At 40.6% G+C, this 22049-nt stretch overlaps 1 protein-coding gene across 7 annotated transcripts in view; it reads left to right on the plus strand.

Moving 5' to 3' along the window:
- Positions 1-22049, plus strand: part of CLHC1 (clathrin heavy chain linker domain containing 1) — a 32458-nt gene that overhangs the window by 4718 nt on the left and 5691 nt on the right. For all 7 annotated transcript variants that reach the window (XM_089528901.1, XM_089528898.1, XM_089528897.1 and 4 more), the window contains 9 exons: positions 3230-3417; positions 4207-4340; positions 5485-5686; positions 6723-6841; positions 7708-7795; positions 9211-9317; positions 16676-16850; positions 18635-18837; positions 19562-19741. In XM_089528901.1, coding sequence (XP_089385027.1) covers positions 3230-3417; positions 4207-4340; positions 5485-5686; positions 6723-6841; positions 7708-7795; positions 9211-9317; positions 16676-16850; positions 18635-18837; positions 19562-19741 — 1396 coding nt within the window. The remainder of the gene's footprint in view (positions 1-3229; positions 3418-4206; positions 4341-5484; positions 5687-6722; positions 6842-7707; positions 7796-9210; positions 9318-16675; positions 16851-18634; positions 18838-19561; positions 19742-22049) is intronic.

Genomic DNA, 22049 nt, shown 5'->3' on the forward strand with positions numbered 1-22049 from the left:
TCTGTGGGAAGGCCGGGCGGCGCTGGAGGCCAAAGGGCCTCTAGGCAGCCACCCGGCCCTTCTGCGGAGGCTGCATCAGCGAGGAGGCCGGCCTGGAGACCAGGCTTCGGCCTCCTCGTGGCTGCCCCCTCCGCAAAAGGGCCAGGTGGCTGCCTGGAGGCCCTTTGGCCTCCAGCGCCGCCCGGCTTTCCCGCGGAGGCAGCGGTGAGGCCGGGCTGCAGGGAAGGCTTTGACCTCTTCGCAGCTGCTGCCGCTGCCTCCGCAAAAAGGCCAGGTAGTCACCTGGCCCTTCTACGGAGGCGGCGGCGAAGAAGTGGAGCCGCCGCCCGGCCTTGGCCTCACCGCTGCCTCCTGGGATCCCCCGCGTATACCAAGGGCGCACTGTATGTTTCATATGCATCTCACAGACATAGACTGAAGGTAATTTAATACACAATATTTTCAAAATAATGTTGTGCTTCTGCACACTGAGCTTCAGCAAACCCCTGAGACCACTATTCCTTGTATAATTCAATAGTTCAGTAATTGATCTAAACCTTTTGGATTCCCAGGTGTCCTTGAGTTGGGGTCAGACCAGATGCTCTCAGGGTCAGTTTTGGGTTTTGGAATAATTCAGGTTTCAGAAGTCCAGAGAAAGGAGACTCAGACTCTACTCTGGACATTTCTTCTGATAATGAACTCAGGTTTTCAAAAACAGTCATTCTGGATTTTTGCAACAACAAAAAAGAGGAGGGTCTGTGATGCAAAAAGCAAGAGGCTTCCTTCCAGCCTTGTTTTTTCTCTTTTTTTAAAAGACAAATAGAATAAAATTCAGTTAGCTGGCCCCTTTTTAGCATGTCAATGGGGATGCTTTGATGGAGAGTTCCTTCATGGCAAAATGGGGTTGGACTGGATGGCCCTTCTTGGGATCTCTTCCAACTCTATGATTTTATGATTAATTAATTAATATATGGAATCAATCTAAGATGACGAATCGGGGCTGTGGAGTCCTATGGCCCTGCTCCAGGCAATGCTAGACTGCAGGCCCCATCATCCAGCAGCACCACAGACTGATGGGAACTGCAGTCTAATAAGGCTGCACACTGCAGAAATAATCCAATTTGACACCACTTCAATGCTATGGAAAATCCTGGGATTTGTAGTATGTTGTGCCACCAGAGCTCTCTGACAAAGAATGCTAAATGTCTCACAAAACTACAATACCCATTGTTTTTGTTATTTTCTTATATCCCGCCTTTCTCCCAATATACGGACTCAAAGTGGTGATTTTCCATAGCATTAATCTATAGTATATCTTTCTACAATGCAGATGGACACTTCCATTACATAATTTGTTGGGGATGCTTTGACTGGGAGTTCCTGCATGGCAGAATGGGGTTGGACTGGATGGCCCTTGGGGTCTCTTCCAACTCTATGATTCCATGATTCTATAGCACTCTGAGCCTACTGTGATTTTAATTGTTTTTAAATGTATAAAGGTATAAAGTCTTATAATGCAAGCCATGCACTGATGGAAGATTGCACTATAATTTTTTATTGATTGATTTTATACCCTACCTTTCTCCCAAAATAGGATTCTCTTAAAGGGGTTTGTTTTTCATAAAAAGAAAGGAAGGTATAATATCTTGGAATTTAAAATTATGATAGATAGATAGATAGATAGATAGATAGATAGGTAGGTAGGTAGGTAGGTCTTGGAATTAAAAATCGTGTGTGTGTGTGCATGTATGTCTTGGAATTAAAAATCCCTCTTGGGAATGAAATGTTGTGTGGATGCAGCCTGGGTTCTTAGCTCAGCTCAGAAGTTGAAATGCAGTGTCTCAAAGCATGAGCAGAGTGTCTCTGAGCATGAACAGAGCGGCTGCCACTCATTGCGTGAGCAGCTGCACTTTGCTTTATCGAGCTGAATTTATCTGATGTAAACACCTTCAGAGGAAGGACTCAGTTTGCATCTGCACTGAATAAATAATCCAGTTTGATGCCACTTTAACTGCCCTTGGCTCCATGTTGTGAAATGCTGGGATTTGTAGTTTGTTATGGCACCTGACAGATGACTCAACAGGTCCTCAAAACTACAGATCCCAAGATTCCATAGCATGAAGCCATAACGGAAGTTAAAGTGGTGCCATCGAGGTGTCGAGGGTAAACACTCGACCCTCTTTTTGTGTCTTGGGGGGGGCTCTTAGCCTCTCAAAATGGTGGCACTTAGTCTTGACCCCCCCTTCCCAAAATCCTGGCTACATCCCTGGGGGGTAGGCAACCTTTTTGAGCCGGGGGCCGGGTTGCTGTCCCTCAGACAACTGGGGGGCCGTGTGCCGGGGCGGAGCTTCCTCCCCGGGGCAGAGCTTCCACACCTGGGGCGGAGCTTCCACCCCCGGGGGCCAGGCCTCCTCCTCTTTGCCGGCCCCTGACGGGCCCCAGGCCCTGTCAGACGCCGGGAAAGAGCTGGCGGGGGCCGCCAGTGCTGGAGGGCTCCCCCTCTTTGCCGGCCCCTGACGCCAGAGGCCTGCTGCCGCCGCAGGAGCCCTCCTGGAGGGCCCCAGCGAAGGCAACGGGCCTCCCAGAGGCCCACTGTCGCCACCGGAGCCCTCCTGGAGGACCCCAGTGAAGGCAACAGGCCTCTGGGAGGCCTGCTGCCGCTGCAAGAGCCCTCCTGGAGGGCCCCAGCGAAGACAACTGGCCTCCCAGTGGGCCACTGCCACTGCTGGGGCCCTCCTGGAGGACCCCAGCGAAGGCAACGGGCCTCCGGGAGGCCTCTGCCACCACCGGAGCCCTCCTGAACGTTTTGAAAAAAATGGCGGCGCCCGGGAGCTGGAATCGGCGGCGGCAGGGGCTGGCCAAAAGGCCTCCGCGGGCCGCATCTGGCCCGCGGGCTGGAGGTTGCCGACCACTGCACTACACCATACTGGCTCTCAGTGTGCTTCACCAAACTGTATATCCCTGGGATACCTAGGATTCCACCATGACAGTCAAAGTGGAATCATTATTGTGTATTGTGAAAAGTCCCTAAATAGTGGGCAATAAAAAAGAAAGAACGATTCCCCCCATTTCTAGAATCCGCAGAGCTTTGTTTTGATCCAAACTCTTCTTACATACTTCTGTTCCCTGTATCTTTGAAAAACTCAGGTCCCCTTTAAGAGAATTGAACTTTTCTTTTTTTTTTTTTTTTGCTTTGTTCTCGCGTGAAGCAGTAAAGGCAAATAACTAATTTCTGTATTAATTGACACAGATAATCGAGCATGTCAGTGCATACAAGAACATCCTGACAACCATCAAGCAGGAATACGATGCCTTTATAGAAGTACTAAAGAAGGGCCAATGGAATGCTTTTCACCTTCATGGGAAATTAAAAATGTTAGCTTGTGAACCTTCCACTCTTATGTATTACAAGAAGAGAATTATTCAACTGGAAGAGAAGTAAGGACTTCTTTGGATGTTTTAAACTATTGGGGGCAGGTAGTCTCAAGGCATAAGTCTGTGACATAATAACATGCAACTCAAACTATGCATCTTTATTCAGAAATAAATTGCACTGAATTCCTCGCAGATAAGTATGCATAACATTGCAATCATGATATAGTCATGCGCCAGCTTTGAAGATAAGGCTTTATTTTCCCTCTGTGTGTGATTATTTTCATTCCAATTCTCTACTCTAGGCATGTCTTCACTGGTCAGAATACTCCAGAATATTCTGGCCCCAAATTCCCCATTACCTGTGCTCTGTATGTAGCAGCAATAGGTGGTTGACTTCCCATGCATTTGTCACCCAGTGCCGCCACTGCAGTCACTACAAGACACCCAACCATGTTGTTAACACTGGGCACCTTGTTCTGTCCTCAGTGACTCATGCCCACAGCAGCGGTGCTGAGCAGCTGCCCATTGTCACTACAGAGAGAGCTGAAAATCCATAGCAAAAGGTGAAGTTTTCAAATTTAGGGTAAGGGGAGTTTAGGCCTTGATGCCACAGTAAACTACAATTCCCAGAATTCCATAATATTCCATAGAACCATGGCAGTTAAAATTGGGTCAGATTAGATTATTTCTGTTCATATTCTGAGACAACTTTCTTGAAACTTTCCTGATCTATTCAACATAATTCAGGGATTCTGGTCCTACTCCTGTCCGCTCCCAACCTTAAACATTCTGCTTTAAAGAATTACTTTACAGTAAGTCTTAAATGGCTTTTGTCCTTCCTTGTTTTTAAAGGTTAAAAAGAATTGAGAAAAATTCTTCAAGAATTGAGAATTTAATACAGAAGATTCGGACTTTAAGGGAGGGGCTTGCAGCAAAAGAAGCTCCAACTACAACCAAGAAAATCAACCCAGCTCAAACAATTCCAGGTAAGGTGAAGTTGTCTATAATGGAGAAACTGACTTACTGTTAAATTTGGGGCATGAGCAAGCCATTTATGAACCCTATGAATCATAGAATAGAGTTGGAAGACACCACAAGGGCCCACTGGAGGAACTGACCATGACACTTCTGTATTAAGCTGTGAGACACTGGGAGGGTTTCCACTAATCTCACTGCTGCCACCAAATGTGAGGGGTTTCCCTTATCTCTACCTCTGCTACCAATGTAAGCGCCTCTTCATGTTCCATCGCTATGGTCTAACTGTGGAATTTTCCACTAATCCCACCTCTGCCACAAAGTCTGAGGTTTTCCATTAATATTCCTTATGTAATCTTCTTCAAGGCTCAAGTTTAACAAAATAATGACTTGTTAAACAGAAATGGAACATAATGTCACAGATTACTTACTTAATGCATATAAATCTTGAATGCTGCTAACTCTAACACACATCTCTCACAATGGCCTGAAGCAGACGGGTCAAATAAAGCGTCTTCCTGCTGCCTGGAGAACAGGGCGTGCAGACGATGCACACCCCCAAAGTGGCCAGTAGCTGCTCTGAGGCCACCAAAGGTTACCTTGGGCTGCTAGCAGAAAGAACAGGAAAAGTCCGTTCTTTGCCAGTGGCCTGTTCAGGACCGTGGTGGTGGCCCACTTTCAAAGTGCCTTTTCAGAATCCCCCTACCAACTCTTACCTCTCCCAACAGATCCTTGCATTATTACATTTACTATACTTTTCATATATAACCATGTTACCTCAATTTATGTAATAATTGCAATAACTTTCCTTTTCAAAAGTTCATAACATCACAAGCACATCCCCTAATTTTTCCACAGTGAAAGAGCAGAATGCTCAGATGGCTTTAAAATAGGGATTTGGGCCTTCAGATATTGTTGGCCTACAACTCCCACAATCTCACCTGCAATGCTGGGTTGAATGTGTGAATTGTAGTCTAAATGTCCGAAGGGACATTTTCTCCATCTCCCCTTTTTAAACACTTGGCATGATAACATTAATGACTTACTAATTTAGTTTTAGTAATCTTTGTATGCAACATGAATTTACAGAAAAGCGATGTGCTTTAATCACAGTTATAAGCGGGCCAGAAGCTTTGTTCCTTCTTTTCTCAACAGGCCTCAGCTTGAAAGATTCTCTCGACACTGATGCTCTTTCCAACCACCTTGCTCATCTACAAAGGAGGGTGAGGGAACTGAGAGAGGACATGCTGACAAAATACATCCCGCTGGAGAACACAGCCAATGTTGATGAGGACCTGAAGCGGGCACTTCAGATGAGAAATATGGCTGAAAAAAAGAATGAACATCTCAAGTTTTGGTATAGCAGTCATAGTTGCATCATGTATTTAGCTTTATTTAGGACAGGTTCTTCAAGGTATTCTTTCTTTCACACTTTCTACTGAATCAATGGACCTGCTGTGGTAATACATTCCTCTTTGCTGTCATCCGATTGAATTCATGGTTTAGTGCAGCATTCCCCCACCTGGCAACCTCTAGTTGTTTTGAACTACAGTTCCACTCCACTCCTACCAGAACATGCTGAGAGCTGTCATTCAAAATATCTGAAGCACATAAGAATATTGTAGGCTGCCTTCATGGTAGATCCTAGAGCCGGCATATCTAAAGGAGGACCTGTGCTCATTCTCTTACCCTGCACTTAGACTAGCACCAGGCAATCTCTTCAAAGGTCTTTCTTGCATTCTCTTAGGAGTCAGCAGTAAATTACCTTTGAATTACTAGGTGAAGGTTCTTGAGTTGCATCAACAGGAGAGGTCCGAGCTTGAAACTCTCTAAAACTACTGCTAGCAGTGGGCTTTCTGGACCTAAGGTGATAGGAAACTGCATTATTAAACATGATCTTGATCAATGTGTTCAAAATACAAGGACTTCTTTCCAAGTTTTATCAGGATACCATGGCTTAAATCCTGTTGACTAGAGTAAACCCATTGAATAAGTGGGATTTATTGTGTTTTGTTTACCAGTCAACAATTGTTTGAATGGGTCTACTCTGCTTGTGACTAACCAACAGGATGCCAACCCATGTATTCTACAGTGAGTACCCACTTTATATGCAAATAAATGAATACAGATCAGTAAAGGATCTATCAAGTACACATGAAACTTGACTTTCAATTGTAAAAGTGCAAATATTGGGAATATCATAAGCTCTCCACTTTCACCTTAGCAATAATATAATATATAAATAGATTTTTGGCAAGTAAGTTGTAAGCCACTTGATAATCAGGGCAGGAGTCTTAATTGGAAAAAGTTTGAAGCAAAGAATGGCACCCTGCCTTGTTTTGGAGGGTCTGATGTTGACCAGAAATATTTACAAGGTACTCTCCTGTTTTTAGCTTTTATCGACTGACACAGTTTGCAAATATTGTGTCTCTCTGGGAAAATTCAGACAGGAGCATTGAAACCCTGCAGCAACTCATATCTCAAATGATAGAAAATGAGAAACTGGCAAAAGGTAAAATATATATATATTACCATCTATAACAAAGTGTCCAAAATAAGATGATTTGTGGTGGATGCTGAAATCAATGGATCTGTGTGGCAAGCAGTTGCTTAACACTGTCTTTTCAATTTGGATTTCTTTGCACAAACAACGTGTATCAGCTTACTGGTCTCATCCTCTGCCACTGCTTCTGGTTTGTGTTCTATATTCCCTCGTTTGTCCTTTTTGCAATTTCCTATTTCTGGATTTTCTGGCATGCTCTTCCCCTCAACCTGGGGTAGTGTCGCACTTCCCCAGTTCATTAGACTAATTCCTACCCTCTTGGTCTCAACATACCATTCTGAACATATCCAATATCGTTAGATTTTGGAAACTAAGTAGGGTGAGGCATAATTAGTACTTGGATGGCAGACCATCAGAGAATAACAGGAGTCTCCTGGTAGAGTGTGAAAGAACTCTTTATAAAACCAACCAAACTTCCTGTTGGGAAAAAAAGATCTTTCCTGAGCCTATAATGATGAAATTTTCCGTTGACAAATCTGAGCCAAAAGATGAAGCCTCCTCAGATCCTGGAGGGCCATAAAACCTCATACTCCCTGACAGTTGCCCTGCCCTCACTTAAATGAACATAAAAATCAGTGTAAATTTCTAGTGTCAGGATACATTTGAAAGGGTTTCAAACATCCTAAGTAGGCTAACATAGCTGTTGAATGTTTTCTGAGAGCAAAAAACAGAGATGGGCGATCCCTTCTCTTCTAGATGTTTTGTCCTACCAGTCATAGCTTCATCCACCATGGCCAATGGGAAAGGGATAAAGTGAGCAGTGGTCTGAGCTGGCATAAAACATTATCTTTCTCTGGATGGATCTAACCTTTCAGGTGCAATTGTCTCCAGCGTCTCCAGCGTATTTGAACGTGACCCTACCAAAAGCCAAGAGGCTGAAGATCTCATAGAATACATTGAAAGGTAAGATGACTGAGAGTCCTCTAATCCAATGCTCCTTAAGCTATCTGATGTGAGGGGCCAGCAATTCTCCCCACAATGTGCCAGAGACTGGAAATTGTGTACATTGGCTACAGTTGTTCCTTTCTTTTCTGGAAACTGTTTGTACTGCACATTCCATCTGCTCAACTCAGCCAGTGGTGAGGGATGACTGGAGTTGCAGTCCAGCAATATCTGGAGAGCCATACATTCCCCATCCTTGCTTGGGTCTGTTCAGTGCCTGTCCCTGTAGTTAAGGAGAAGCTGGAGTTGTTCGGGGGAAATTACAAAGATAAATGCAACAGAGGAGATGATCTTCAGCTCTTTCGGACTGGTTTAAGCTAAATTCTCAAGAGTATAGCTTCTTGTTTTTTGCTGGTTGTCACCGCCACAGTCACTTATTCCATTCTTTTGAAGTGCTGTTTAGAGGAATTTTTTAGCTGTGCACTATAGTTTTTCAGTGTCCTTCCTTTTTTTTTAAACAGTGGCATGGTTTGCTGAAGTGGCATGGTTTAAAGAACAAATTTTGACCTCTTTGCCCCCCCCCCCCCCGCCCCACTTAGAGTTAAGTGCTGTAGCATAAAAGTGTTATTTAACCAATTCCTTGGTGCATTATAGGGCTAATACCTTTTAAAAAAAATTAAAAGTGGAGAGGAGGAGACTTTTTTTTCTGATTTGTCTCAGAATTAAAAATAAACCCACCTGAAGATGGGAAGAAAATATTGCAGCTCTTGCTAGAAATGGCTATACAGTCGGCCCTTCTTATACACGGATTTTTTATACACGGATTCAAGCATACACGGTTTGAAAATGTTCCAAAAAAGTATAAATTTACCTTGGTTTTCCATTTTTTATAAGGGACACCATTTTGCTATGTCATTAGATTTAATGGGACTTGAGCATACACAGATTTTGTTATACACGAGGAATCTTGGAACCAAACCCCAGCGTATAACAAGGGTCCACTGTAAAATAATCCAGGATAATAGAACCAATTGTGTATTAAAAACAAAACAATCCAATCCAAAAACTAGAGCAATGCATGCTGCAACCTCCTGAAATATTTAACCCATCTGAAGGAGCCTTCAGTTTCCTTGAAACATCTGTTCAGTTTGGGACAGTCATGCAGAGGATCATGACTAACCATCTTAAATTTGTCCTCAGCTATTCTGCCCCATTAATGATGGTAGAGGGCAAGATACCAGGTGGTTTGCTTCCTTCCATTTTGCTATATATGTCAAGTGTGGCTGGATATGGAAGGAGAGGATCCCCTACTCAACTGTTTTTCCCGGGTTACCAGAGCTAGGCCTAGCTAGTGTGTTTCCATTAGCATGAATGGAAATTGTACTTGTATGCCCTGTTCACCCTTAAGAACTTTTGTGTTCTTTCATCTGTTCTAGGTTCAATGAACTGTTTTCCCGTGGTCAGTATGAGGCTGCAGCAATATATGCAGCAAACTGTCCGAGAGGAATCCTCCGCAATGAAGAAACCTTGGAGAAATTCAGGGGTATGGAGAACCTCAGATATGCCCTTTGTCCTTTAAGCTCAGTATGAAACTTACGAATATTTCAGAGATTCTTCATGAGATGTTATTTGATTGTATATAATTGCACATTGTGACTGAGCTGGCTTAAAAATGTAAATTGATAGGCAAGTAGTAATGTGGTATTAGACAAGTAGATTGGCTACTATACATTTAAATTGATTTCCAAGAAATATTTTCAGTCCCTCTGCTCCTACATTTTATCATACTTAGCTTTCCACAACAGTTTCCTTCCTTCCACTGTTCCCAGTGTAATCCTTACCAAGATTATTCAGATTTCTTGACTTTTACCAGTAGGATAGATTTCATAATTTATTTTGTCCATAAAATCAGCAAATAAATAAATATTTGCCTGTTTCCTGATTTACAAATTAACACTGAATTTAGAATTAATGCACCCTTGATAGTGAATCTGAATCTATAGTGAATTGGAATTTATAGTGAATCTGAATTTATTTATTTTAAAGATTTATTAGCTACCTTTAAGGGTAAATATTCACAAGGCAATATGCAAGCTTGAAAATCCCAAAATACAAAAGAACAGCATAACATCAAAATTAATAATTGAAACCGAATAACATGGAGAGCTTGGAAATGGGTAGTTAAAATAAATTTGCTACTCTTGATTCATTAACATTTTCAGTAGTAAAGAGAAAATTTATTATTTTAATTGTTAATAGTTAATTACCTTATTTTAAATAATTGTTCACATTTCTCATGACTTTAAATTGTAGTATTTTTTAGTATGGCCAGGTACAGATGGGCAGAAAGCGCTGTCATTGGGCCAAAATTAGGGTTCGGGAGCGTTCAGCAACTGCACTCTCCCAAACCCTACCACAGTGCTTGCATCATCATAGTGGCCTCCCATCCACAAGGTGGCTCCCATGATGACACAAGTGTCACATAGCATCCAGACGCCGCTGGCAGAAAGTGGCATCATGATGGTGTCCTTTCCTGTTTGTGCTGCTGCCAAAAAGAAGCCGCTCTGTGCAGCTTCTTTTTGGCAGCGAGTCAGTGCTGCAGCATGTAGCTACTGCAGCACCAACTTGGGGCAAACATGGGCAGCGCTGAGCTGCCCTTCTATCGAGCCCCTTAGTAATTTTAATCTGATTTATTTTAATTATAACAATTTAATTGATTGATTGATTTAATTAATCAATATGGCTCTTGCCTCTTAATACTTCAATGTTAAGGAATTAATTTTCTTTCACTGTTTAACACATAGATGCTAATATTAATATTTCTAAGTTAAGGCAATGTACACAGTAGCACCTCACAGTATTCCGACTCAGTTATAGCAAGGTACCTATGTACATCTTCAGGATCTGTTTGAAGGCCTGTAATGATGGGACACAGAATCATAGCATTCGAAAAGACCACAAGGGCCATTCAGTCCAAGTCTGTACCATGCAGGAACACACAATCAAAGCACCTCTGACAGATAGCCATCCAGCCTCTGTTTTAAAAGGAGACTTCACCACACTTCAAGGGAGTGTATTCCACTGTCAAACAGCTCTTACTGTCAGGAAGTTGTTCCTAATGTTGAGATGGAATCCCTTTTCCTCTAGTTTGAATCCATTGTTCCAGGTCCTATTCTCTGGAGCAGCAAAAAACATGGTGGACATCAATCAAAAGTATGTTCCAGAGGCTTGGGGGAGTTTTCCTTGTGTTTTTTTCTTTTTTTCGGATTTTTGATCTAATTCCGGATTTATTATGCCGTTCCAGTCCCCCATTATCAGCACTTTGTCATAGTTATAGTTTCTCAACTCCTGATTTAGTTTCTTAAAAAACACCTCTTTCCTATCCAACGGAGCGTAAATTCCAACAATCAGCTGCTTTCCTTCTAGAAAGTTTACTTCAATACCAGTATACCTTCCTTCATTGTCGGTGAAAAGTGTTTTTGCTTTGAATCTGTTATTTACGTATATGACTACACCTTTTTTCCTTTGTGTACTAGCTGTAACAAATTCCTTACCCAGTCTGGTATTTTTCAATAGGCGGATATCTTTCTTTTTTATATGAGTTTCTTGAAGGCTTACAATGTCCAGTTTTTGTTTAATCAGATAATGAAATACTTTTTTGCGTTTCTGAGGGGAGTTCATACCTCTCACATTCCATGTTAATAGTTTAATTTTCTGCATTTTGTTGTTTATAAATTATCTTTTATCTTACACTGTTATCTTATTTTCTATTAATTCATGGACTCCTGTCTTTCTTCCTCTCCTTCTTTCATTTCTCCTTTTTCTCCTTTATTTTCCTCTTTTTCCTGCTCCTCCGATCCTTTTTGCAATATATCCCGGTAGTTTTTGATGAAATCTTTCATCTTCATCACAGAATTGATTCTGAATAGTTCGCCTTTAAATCTAAAAGAAATCCCTTCTAGCCACTCCCATCTGTAGTTTATATTGTATTTATTTAGTATGGCCTTTGAAAAATTAATAGAGGAACATGCACTGTTGGATGCCTGGAGATTTAAGTACAAGGAGGCAGTGGACTTCACTTACTTTTCAGAAATACAGAAAAGTTTATCAAGAATTGACTTTTTATGGCATCCAAAATACTGTGTAAAGATATAATTTCAATAGATTCTCAGCCAAGAAACATCTTGGACCATAATCCAATAGAAATGACAATCAGGACTAGACCTCTGGAATTTTCATGGAAATTAAACACCGCACTCCTATCCAAGGAAGAGATTTTGAAAAAAGGAAAAGAAACACTGAGATATTTCTTCAAAGAAAATATAAAGGAAGATATAGATATAACTACAGTCTGGGAAGCTTCAAAGGCCGTCATAAGAGGCTTTTTTATCCAACAAAATCTGGTAATGAAGAGAAAGAAAAAAAGAAAGGCTAAACTTATACCAAGAACTGCAACGAAAAGAAATGGAATTATGTGAACAGACAACAAACAAAACAATTAAAAAAGAAATCAACACTTTAAAAAAGCAAATAGATCTTGAAGAAAACGAAGAAATACAAAAGAAATTGAGATATATGAAACAAACCTTTTTTGACAAAGCTAATAAACCTGGACGCTGGTTAGCATATAGGCTTAGAAAACATAAAGAGAGGAATATCATAACAGAAATCAAAACAAAAGAAGGGAGATTAACAATGAACCAAAGCGAGATTAGACAAGAATTCAAAACCTTCTATATGGAACTATACAAAAAGCATCAATTATCAAAAGATAAAATAGACCAATTTCTAAATAACGCGGAACTATCGCCATTTAATGATGAACAAAGAATAATATTGAACAGTCCAATCAGTGCGGGGGAAGTGATAGAAGCGATAAAGAAGGGGGGAAAAGGGAAATCCCCCGGTCCTTATGGGCTCCCAACAGAATACTATCAGGCATTTCAAGATGAATTAATATTACCATTAAAACTAACTTGTAATGCAATAGGGAAAAACAAATTCCCTGACACGTGGAACAATGCAAATCTTACTATATTGTTAAAAGAAAACAAAGACCCTTTAGATATGAAGAACTATCGCCCAATTTCATTGTTGAACTCAGACTATAAAATATTCGCAATAATATTCGCTGAAAGATTGAAGAAGATATTGAAAAGCTGGATCCACGAAGACCAATCAGAATTTTTACCGCAGAGGCAGATTAAAAATAACACGAGGATTATAATGGATGTAATAGAGCATTTTGAGAGCCACAATGAAAAAAAACTAGCTTTAATTTTTACTGACTTGGAAAAAGCTTTCGATAATGTTTGTTGGGTTACTATGTTCACTATGTTAGAAAAGGTTGAAGCAGGTCCAGTGTTTATAAGATGGATTCGAGAAATCTATAATAACCAAAAGGCCAGATTGATTATTAACCAAGGGAAAACGGAAGAATTTGGTATAACTAAAGGTACGAGACAGGGATGTCCGTTGTCCCCCTTCCTTTTCATTTTTGTTTTAGAAGCTCTTTGTAATACAGTAAGAGGTAAGAAAGAAATCCAAGGTGTTAAAATCAAAAAGTTCGAATTTAAATTAAGATCATTCGCTGACGATATTGTGTTCATACTAGAAGACCCAGAGAAAGGAATTAAACCCTTGGTGAATGTGTTGAAAGACTTTGAGGAGGTATCTGGTCTAAAGGTTAATAAAAGCAAAACCGTAATGATGACAAAGAACATAGATAGCAAAGAGGAACAAAAATTATTGAGGAAAAGTGGTTTCGGTCTGGAAAAAGAAGTAAAATATTTGGGAATTAAACTAACAAACAAAAATACCGATCTTTATCATAATATTTACGACAAGGTATGGAAGGAAATTAAAGCAGACCTAAAGAGATGGGAGAATTTACAGTTATCATTCCTTGGAAAGATCGCGGTAATACAAATGAATGTATTACCCAAAATTATGTTCCTATTCCAGACCATTCCGGTGTTACATTCGTTTAAACCTTTAAAAGATTGTCAGGCAGACATCTTAAAGTTCATTTGGGGAGGGAAGAGGGCCAGAATTAATCAAAAGATCATGTGCGATTGTAAAAGTAGAGGAGGCCTGAGCCTACCGAATTTGAAATTATATTACTTTGCATCTGTTTTAAATTGGCTATCTACTTGGGTATTGTTGAACGATGAAAAAAACTTAGCAATTGAAGGAGGGGATATGAGATATGGCTGGCATGGTTATATCTTTTATGATAAAGATAAGACACATAAGGAATTCAGAAACCACACTGTAAAAAGAGCTCTATTGTCTGTATGGGAGAAGGTGAAAATAAGTCTCTGTAAAAATATCCCACAATGTTGTTCCCCTCATGAAGCCTTCTATGGCAGGGAAGGGATAGGAAAACCTAATTGGTTATATTACTCAGATTTATTGACAACTAACTCTGAAGGTGAAACTGTAATAAAATCCCAGGCAGAACTAAAAGAAACAGGCATAATATGTCATTGGTATCTGCATAGACAATTATACGAAAGATGGAAAATTGATAAAAAACTAAAGGGGATAGAAAATCAAAAGACACAATGGGAAGAGATCATGTTAAAAGGGAAAACAAAATTGATTTCTAATTACTACAAAATGTTGCAAGAATGGGACACAGAAGAAGAAATAATCAGACATACCATGAAAAAATGGGCTCAGAATGTAGGCCATAACCTAAATTACGAAAATTGGGTTAAAGTCTGGTTGAAAGATTTAAAATATACAACTTCACAAGAAATAAAAGAGAACATCTACAAAATGGTATATAGATGGCACCTCACTCCCAAAAATTATCTTATATGTATAAAAACGTAAACTCTATTTGCTGGAAATGTAGAAAGGAAACTGGAACCTATTTCCATATGTGGTGGACGTGTAGGTTAGCCAAACAATACTGGACTAGAATATACAAATGCTTGAGAATAGAGTTAAAACTTGAGATTCCATTTACCCCAGAGGTGTTTTTGTTGGGCATGGTGGATAAAGAGATGGTTAAATCAAATGGTAAATTTATATTTTATGCTTTAACCTGTGCAAGAATAACATACGCGAAACTCTGGAAGAATACGAAAATACCATCTATAGAAACATGGATTATCAAGCTCTACGAGACAGCCGAGATGGACAGATTAACAGCATGGATGAAAGACAAAACAGAAGAAGAAGTACAATTGAGTTGGGAAAACTTTTATAAATTTGTGAAAACTAAATGGAAATGTGTACTATGAAAAGTATATAATAGCTGGCAAGTGTATAATAGGAATGTATACTAGTATTCCTCTGTGAAAGTAAATAAGAATTCTCTAAAAGGGGAAGAAGATCTTAAGATGAAAGAATATTGATATGTAATAGATGAAGAAATTTCTTGTAAATAGCCTAAGTTAATATTGAATGAATATAGAAAACATGGGATAAGCTTGCAAAAAAAAAAAAAAAAGCAGAGCTAGATAATGGATTATCATAATAGACATCAAGAAGAGAATACTCTGATTCAGAAAAGATGATGGGCCAGGAAGTGTATAAAGTTTAGAGATAAATAACCAAACAATTAGCAAAATTGGAAAACATATGTTCATATTGGGATAAATTAGCAGAAATTAATATAAACCAGAAAAGGTGAAGGAATTGGTTAAAAATTGAGTTATGGTTCTAAAGATTAACAAATTCAAAGGTCAATATGAAAGTAAGTCTTCAAAGGATGGAAGTTTTATTCAAGAAAAAGAAGAAGGTATAAATGTTAAACGGAAATATGGAGCTGAATACATGTGTATTATATGTTTATTGTATATATCTTGAAGAAATGGAAAAAGTACAATTGATGTAAAAGCTGTTATACTTTTAAAATATATATATTTAAAAAAAAAGTATGTTCCAGAAGCAGGGAGGCAGTATCCTCTTGTCTTGCAGCCTAATAGGGGAGTGTGCAAGCATAACCTTTGGTATTGATCTCAGAGTGCAAGCAGTTGGTATGGGTAGAACTAGTCCATTATTATTATTATTATTATTATTATTATTATTATTATTATTATTATCCTTTATTTATAAAGCGCTGTAAATTTACACAGCGCTGTACATACAATCTTTTTAATTAGACGTGTCCCTGCCCTCAGGCTTACAATCTAAAAAGACACGACACAAAAGGAGAAGGGAGTGGTGGTGGGGATGAGGTCCAGCAGTTCTTCTCTACCTCCAAGGCCTGGACCAAGGGAGATGGACTGGAGGGAGGGCTTGGCTTCTTAATGGATGGTTAAAAGGAGGCATCCTGGGACAGAGAGGGGCTTACCCCTGGGAACGCTTCTCTAAACAATATAGTCTTTAACTCAGTTTTGAAACTAGGTAGAGAAGTGATGAGGTGTGTACGTGGGGGAAGAAGGTTCCAGGAGTAATGGGCAGCAAGTGAGAAGGGATGGATCCGGGAGGGGTCAGTGGCAATCCTACACTGTGACAGGAGACCTTGACTACCAGAGCGGAGGGTAGGAGTAGGAATGTAAGGAGAAAGAAGGTCAGATAAGTAAGGAGGGGCCAATCCATGGAGGGCTTCAGTCCAAACTACAGATGCCCTCCATTTTTGTGGGGGATCTGTTCCGCCCCCCCCCCACCACCACCACCACCATGAAAACAGAAATTCACATATATTCAAGCCCCATTGGCTTGAGTGGCCGTGTGCGCCACTTTAGCCAATGGGGCTCGCCCCTCTGAGTAATCGAGACCGCAAACTTCAAGTCTACAAAAATGGAGGGGTGACTGTATTTAGGTCAGGAGTGGGAATCACATGGCCCTCCGGATGATGTTGGGCTGCAACTCCCAGCATTCTTTGTAGTTGGCTAGGTTGGCTAAACATTGTTTTAAATAAAACTCACTGATTTCTCCCTTTAGCTGTTGGCCCTGTTAAAGGGAAGATCCTCCCTCTGCTCATGTACTGTGAAGCTCTCATAAGCACAAGCATCGCCATAAAAAAGCCTCTTCCTGCAAACCTGACAGCCGAAGCCATCAAATGTGCCTTGGCTGAGAAACGATTGGACCTTGTGATGCATTGGTTGACCCTACACAAGTAAGTGGCAAGTGGGCACATTTAAAGAGGTGCTACATGGGTGGTACAGCACACTCTAGGCATGTAGAAGGTCATTATTCAATCCCTGCCAAACCCTGTTTAAAAAATCTGGTACCTGGTGATAGGAAAGGCATGGGAAGCCAATCAAGAGTAATCAATATTGGGTTTGATAGACCAACAGTCTGATTCCAAAAAAGGCACATTTCCATAGTTCCTCCTAAATATTTGCTGAATGTATTTCTTTAGGCCAGGTTTCTCAGGCCCTATACAGACAGACCAAAATAAAGCTGCTTCAGGTCAATTTGGAGGTATGGTGTTTCAATGATGCATGTGTCCTAAGAGTCTGGAAGCTGCACTCCAGTCCTTAGAACTGTATCGTGGCTTTGGTGCGGCTTCTGGACTCTTAGGACGCATGCATCATTTAAACAGCATACTTGCAAAGTGACTCGAAGCAGCTTTATTTTGGCCTGTCTGTATCAGGCCTCAAATTGTAAAGTATGTCTGTGTAATGCTTGGAAAAGTTATTTGGGGGTGACATAACTCCCAGAATCAGCTTACCAAAGTTAAAAAACATACAGCTAAAAATATTGCATTGTATAAAACTTTAAATTATAATTAAACTATCAATAAAATTGAAAGCAGCTAAAATAAGCCATTAAAAAGAACAACAACAGATATAAACAACTCAGCACAGGAAAGTCCCTTCTCTCCAACCCTTGAAGACCTGTCGAAATAGAAAGATCCCTACAATGGACAGCAAGGACAACTTTTGAGTGCCTTTTCTGGTGTTACCTTTGCTGTCTTGGGAACCATCCACTGTGCCACCCTGAGCACACTCCATCTGGTTTAATTTCAGAGTGGTTTTGCTATTGCCTTCCTCTGAGGCTGAAAGGATGTGACTTGCCTAAGGTCACCCAGTCAGATTCCATGGTTGAGTGTGGATTACATTGCAGTTTTTAAGAGGGGCAATACAAGTATAAGAGGATTCTATGCTGTGGGTTCCTTCAGCTTCCGTGTTTTCCTCTCCCTTTTCTCTTTTGTATCAAATATCATAGATCAGGTTGAGGGAATGGATAATGATTAGTTAGGATGGGATTGTAGCCTAGGAACCTCTGGAGAGCCATATATTCCCCATGTCCATCTTAGATTTTAAGTCTAAAAAAATGCTAGGCATCATTATCATTGCTATTCAACTTATTTTGAAGTTCTTTTTTTGCTGTTGTATTGTGTTTCTGACTAATGGCAACTCTATCAAGGTGTTTTCTTGGCATGATTTGTTCAAAGGGGATTTGCTATGGCCTTCCTGCAAGGCTGAAAGAATGTAACTTGCCCAAGGTCACCCAGGGGCAAAATAGACCAGCAATAAGAGCTGGCTTAGGGGTGGCTCAACTCCATCCCCAGTCTTGGCTCATGCTGCCCGCCCAAACAGATGACAGGCAGTGCGGGAACCAGACGCCACATGCCGCAGGAGCGGGAGAGACCTGCAACGGCTGCAAAAGAGGCACACTTTCCCCTGCCGCTCCTTTTTGCATTGGGAAAATGCTAGATCGGGGCCACGGTGGGCAGTTGCCGCAGCCCTGATTTGGTGCACAAAGGGGTGGTGTGATGCCGTCCCTTTAGGACCATCTGATTTCAAACCCAGTGAGTTTTCATAACCAAGCAGGGATTCGAACCCTGGTCTCTTGGAGTCCTAGCCTACATTCAAACTACTACACCATGCTGGCTCTCCAAATATCTTCTCAGTGCCTCAAAGTCCATTAATCACCTGCTTTTGTTTCCTACAGGCTGGAATTGTCTGAGGCAGCTGGTGATGCAATTTACAAGTATGCAGAGGTGGATGAGCATAACAAATCTCATTGCTTTGCTTTGGCTCAGATAGCCTACAGTGATTGTAGGGTGCACAAGAAAGCAGTTCTGTGCTTGTGCAAACAGGGACAGATCTTTGGAGCCATGGATTACCTTCATCAGTTCCATCGCCTTCCCACAGGTAAATTCCAAAGCCATAATATTTATTTATAGGTCTGATAGCTCATAAACATACACAAGTATTTCTGTGATTTTTCCAACTGCCTTTCTAACATCTGTAGTAAGTTGGCCTTCTGCCATTAGGCTGATGGGTCTTAGAGTCTCCGTTAGCATCATTGCCAAATGTTAACAGCTGTCCAGTAGTAGAGTAAGGGATAACTTATATTAAGTGACTTTGAAGCTGGTTTGCATCAGTTTGGCAATTTAAGACTGGGAAAAGATATAAAGGCTGATTGTTAACTGGTGGAGTAAATTTTCCTCTGTTCCTAACCTGCTAGCACAGTTATCATAGCCATGGGCCGGCGGGAAATAGGTCACACTTGTGCACTTCAATTTTCCTTGTATACTTCTGCATTAGATAACCCTTGGGAGCCTATCTCCATTAGTTTTGCCTGAGGAGGTACACCCCAGTCCAGGGTTTACCCATTTAGCCAGCCATGGGGGCTTGGATTGTTGGGTAGAATTAGTTCATTAGGGGACCCCTTTTACTATTGGCTGTGATAGAATGCTGAAACCCATTAGCGAAAGGGCTGGAATGTTTTCCTGCTGTATACCATCTGCAGTATCTTTTACCACCCCTAAAGCTAATTTTATGGCAGTAAAGCATGCCAGTATTTGGTACCAAACAAACTTTCAACCTCACCCAATTCTGGAACAGAACAACATCCTTTGTTGCTTGGTTTCAGAGGATTATATTTTCCTACTGAAGCGTTGCCCTGGTGTGGAACTCATCCGTTGCCTGACTCAAGAATGGAATGGGAAACCAGCCCTCATGTCCCTTGGAGAAACCATCCTCTCGCTCATCCATACCGAACACAAAGTATACTGCATACGATTGTTGGAGGAGATTGCCAAGGAAGGCAAAAGTGAGGACAGCTCGACTTACCTTTATTTTGCACAGCAAAATACACAAGTACCTGTTTCACCTTGAAAGGGGGGAAATTTGGTGTGGGGTTTTCATCAGAAAAATAACACAAGGGAAAGGATTAAATTTTGCCCCAGTGCCTCAGTCAGACTGTCTCCACCTCTAGCTGCTATTACACTTCTTTAAGAACAGCAAGACTTCTGACCAATAACTAACTATTCACTGTCTGTCACTTTTGAACTTTCTACTCTGGGCTTGGTTTATTGCATGACTGGCAGTAGCTCTTCAAAGTCTCACCCAAATAGGTTTTCCCCAGTTAGGCTTGTCAAGATCCTTTGGTTCAGAGTATTTATGTCAGGAATCTGCCATGGGCTACATTCCTATCCTCATACCACTGAAACGTGGTCAGGCTAGAGATGTGAAAGCCAGCCAAATTCCTGGAAAATGTCATGGGGAAATGTCTCTTCCCCCCTCTAGTTTTGAAAAAACAGAGAAAATGGACTACAGTATATTTTCTTGTAGAATGATAAAGAGAATGATTAAGGCAAGGTGTTGATGTATTTACTTCTGCAAAACTATTTCAAAAAGCCATGTACAGTTGGCCCCCTTTATCCATGGATTCTTTATGCATGGATTCAACCATCCACAGCTTGAAAATATTTTTAAAAAACAAAAACAAAACAAAACCCAAAACATAACCCTTGATTTTGCCATTTTATATAAATGACACCATGTTACTATGTCATTGTATTTCATGGGACTTGGGCAGCCACAGATTTTGGAATCCACAGAGAGTGGTGTTGATCCTGGAATCAAACGTCAGTGGATATCAAGAGCCCACTGTGATAGAAAGACTTTTATCTTGGACTAGGTCATTGCAATTCCTGCTCGTGGTTTCCTTTTCTCTGGCTTTTCTTTTTTTTTTTTTTTTGGTAGGAATAAGTGCTTTATGTCTCCTTGTCACAATGAAGAGCTAGAGCAGACAAAATAATTTTCTATATTTTACCAATATTGATAGTTGCTTGTTTTTGTTGGAGGTTTTTGTGTGTGTGTAGATGTGCCTTCAAGTCACCTGTTGACCTATGGCAATTCCATGAATTTAAACAGAGGTGCTTTTGCCAAGTTCTTCTGCTGAAATATAGCCTGCAGCACCTGGTCTTCATTGGCAATGTCCCATCCAACTATAGCCGGCCCTCCACATTTGGGACTTTGATTATTCTGGATTTGACATATTCTCTCAAGGAATCTTTAGGTCTTCCTGAGTGACTTGGTGGAAAGTTGACCATAGAGTCATGCTAGAGGACACAGAGATTCCTAGAGAAAACAATTTGCTAGGCATTTGTAGGTCCTCCAGCATGATTCTACGGTCCACCTCTGGCTGAGGTTAACCATAGAGTTGTGCTGGAAGACCTAGATATTCCTAGAGAGGTGTTCTTTCAGGTTTAAAAAAGTGTTTTTATTTGCTGTTTTTCCACTTTCACAGGGAGTCTGTGACCCTAACTCCAGCAAATGCGTAGGGCACAAATAAAGTGATAAAACCAAAGAGGTTTTTTACAATTTGGCATGCCATACAGTTCACTGCCTTGTAGTTCAATTTACAACAAAAACAAATAAAATAAAAAGTAAATTCAATTTGTAATTATTGCCTAAAACCTTTATTTTTAAAATAATAAATATGATAATTTATGCAAGCCAAAGTATGCATAATACATTTTACATCCCTACAGTAACTAACTGACATTCAATCTGTAAATTACATTTCTTCAATATTCCTGAGAGAAAAATCTGTTTTTTCCAGGAAACTACCCCCCCCCCCCCGTTTCAAAATTTCCAGAAATATTGCATCTTTAATATAGACTGGAATAGGAAAATGCTTGTTTTGAACCTTTTTGTAAAGAAAATGTTTGCAACTGATTGTCTGTGATGTGACAGCAGAGATATATGTAGCCCGTGGCAAATTCTGGTAGGCAAGTAAGAAGAATTGGCCCCTAAACCTGTCAGAGCTGGTCTCTCCTGTTTAACTGGAGATGAGAGGGTGGCGTCTGGAACTTTCTGCATATAAACTATATGTTGTACTGAAGATGTCCACTTCATTGTGTTGATCTTACATAACAAAGTTATCACTTAACATCCTTTCATATGGAGACATTCTGGAAAAAATATCAGCATGTTTTATCTATGGGTAAATGGAGTATTGATTTATTCTTTTTACACTTAGCATATGCTCTAGTTGTCCCAGTTTTGGCAGGGGAAGTTCCGATTAGTTTCTCATCCTATTTTCCCAGATGCTTTAAAGATATCCCATTTTT

Source organism: Sceloporus occidentalis, unplaced genomic scaffold (assembly GCF_023333645.1).
Source record: "Sceloporus occidentalis isolate IW3139 unplaced genomic scaffold, rSceOcc1.0.p SCAF_6, whole genome shotgun sequence".
Classification (NCBI taxonomy): Eukaryota; Metazoa; Chordata; class Lepidosauria; order Squamata; family Phrynosomatidae; genus Sceloporus; species Sceloporus occidentalis.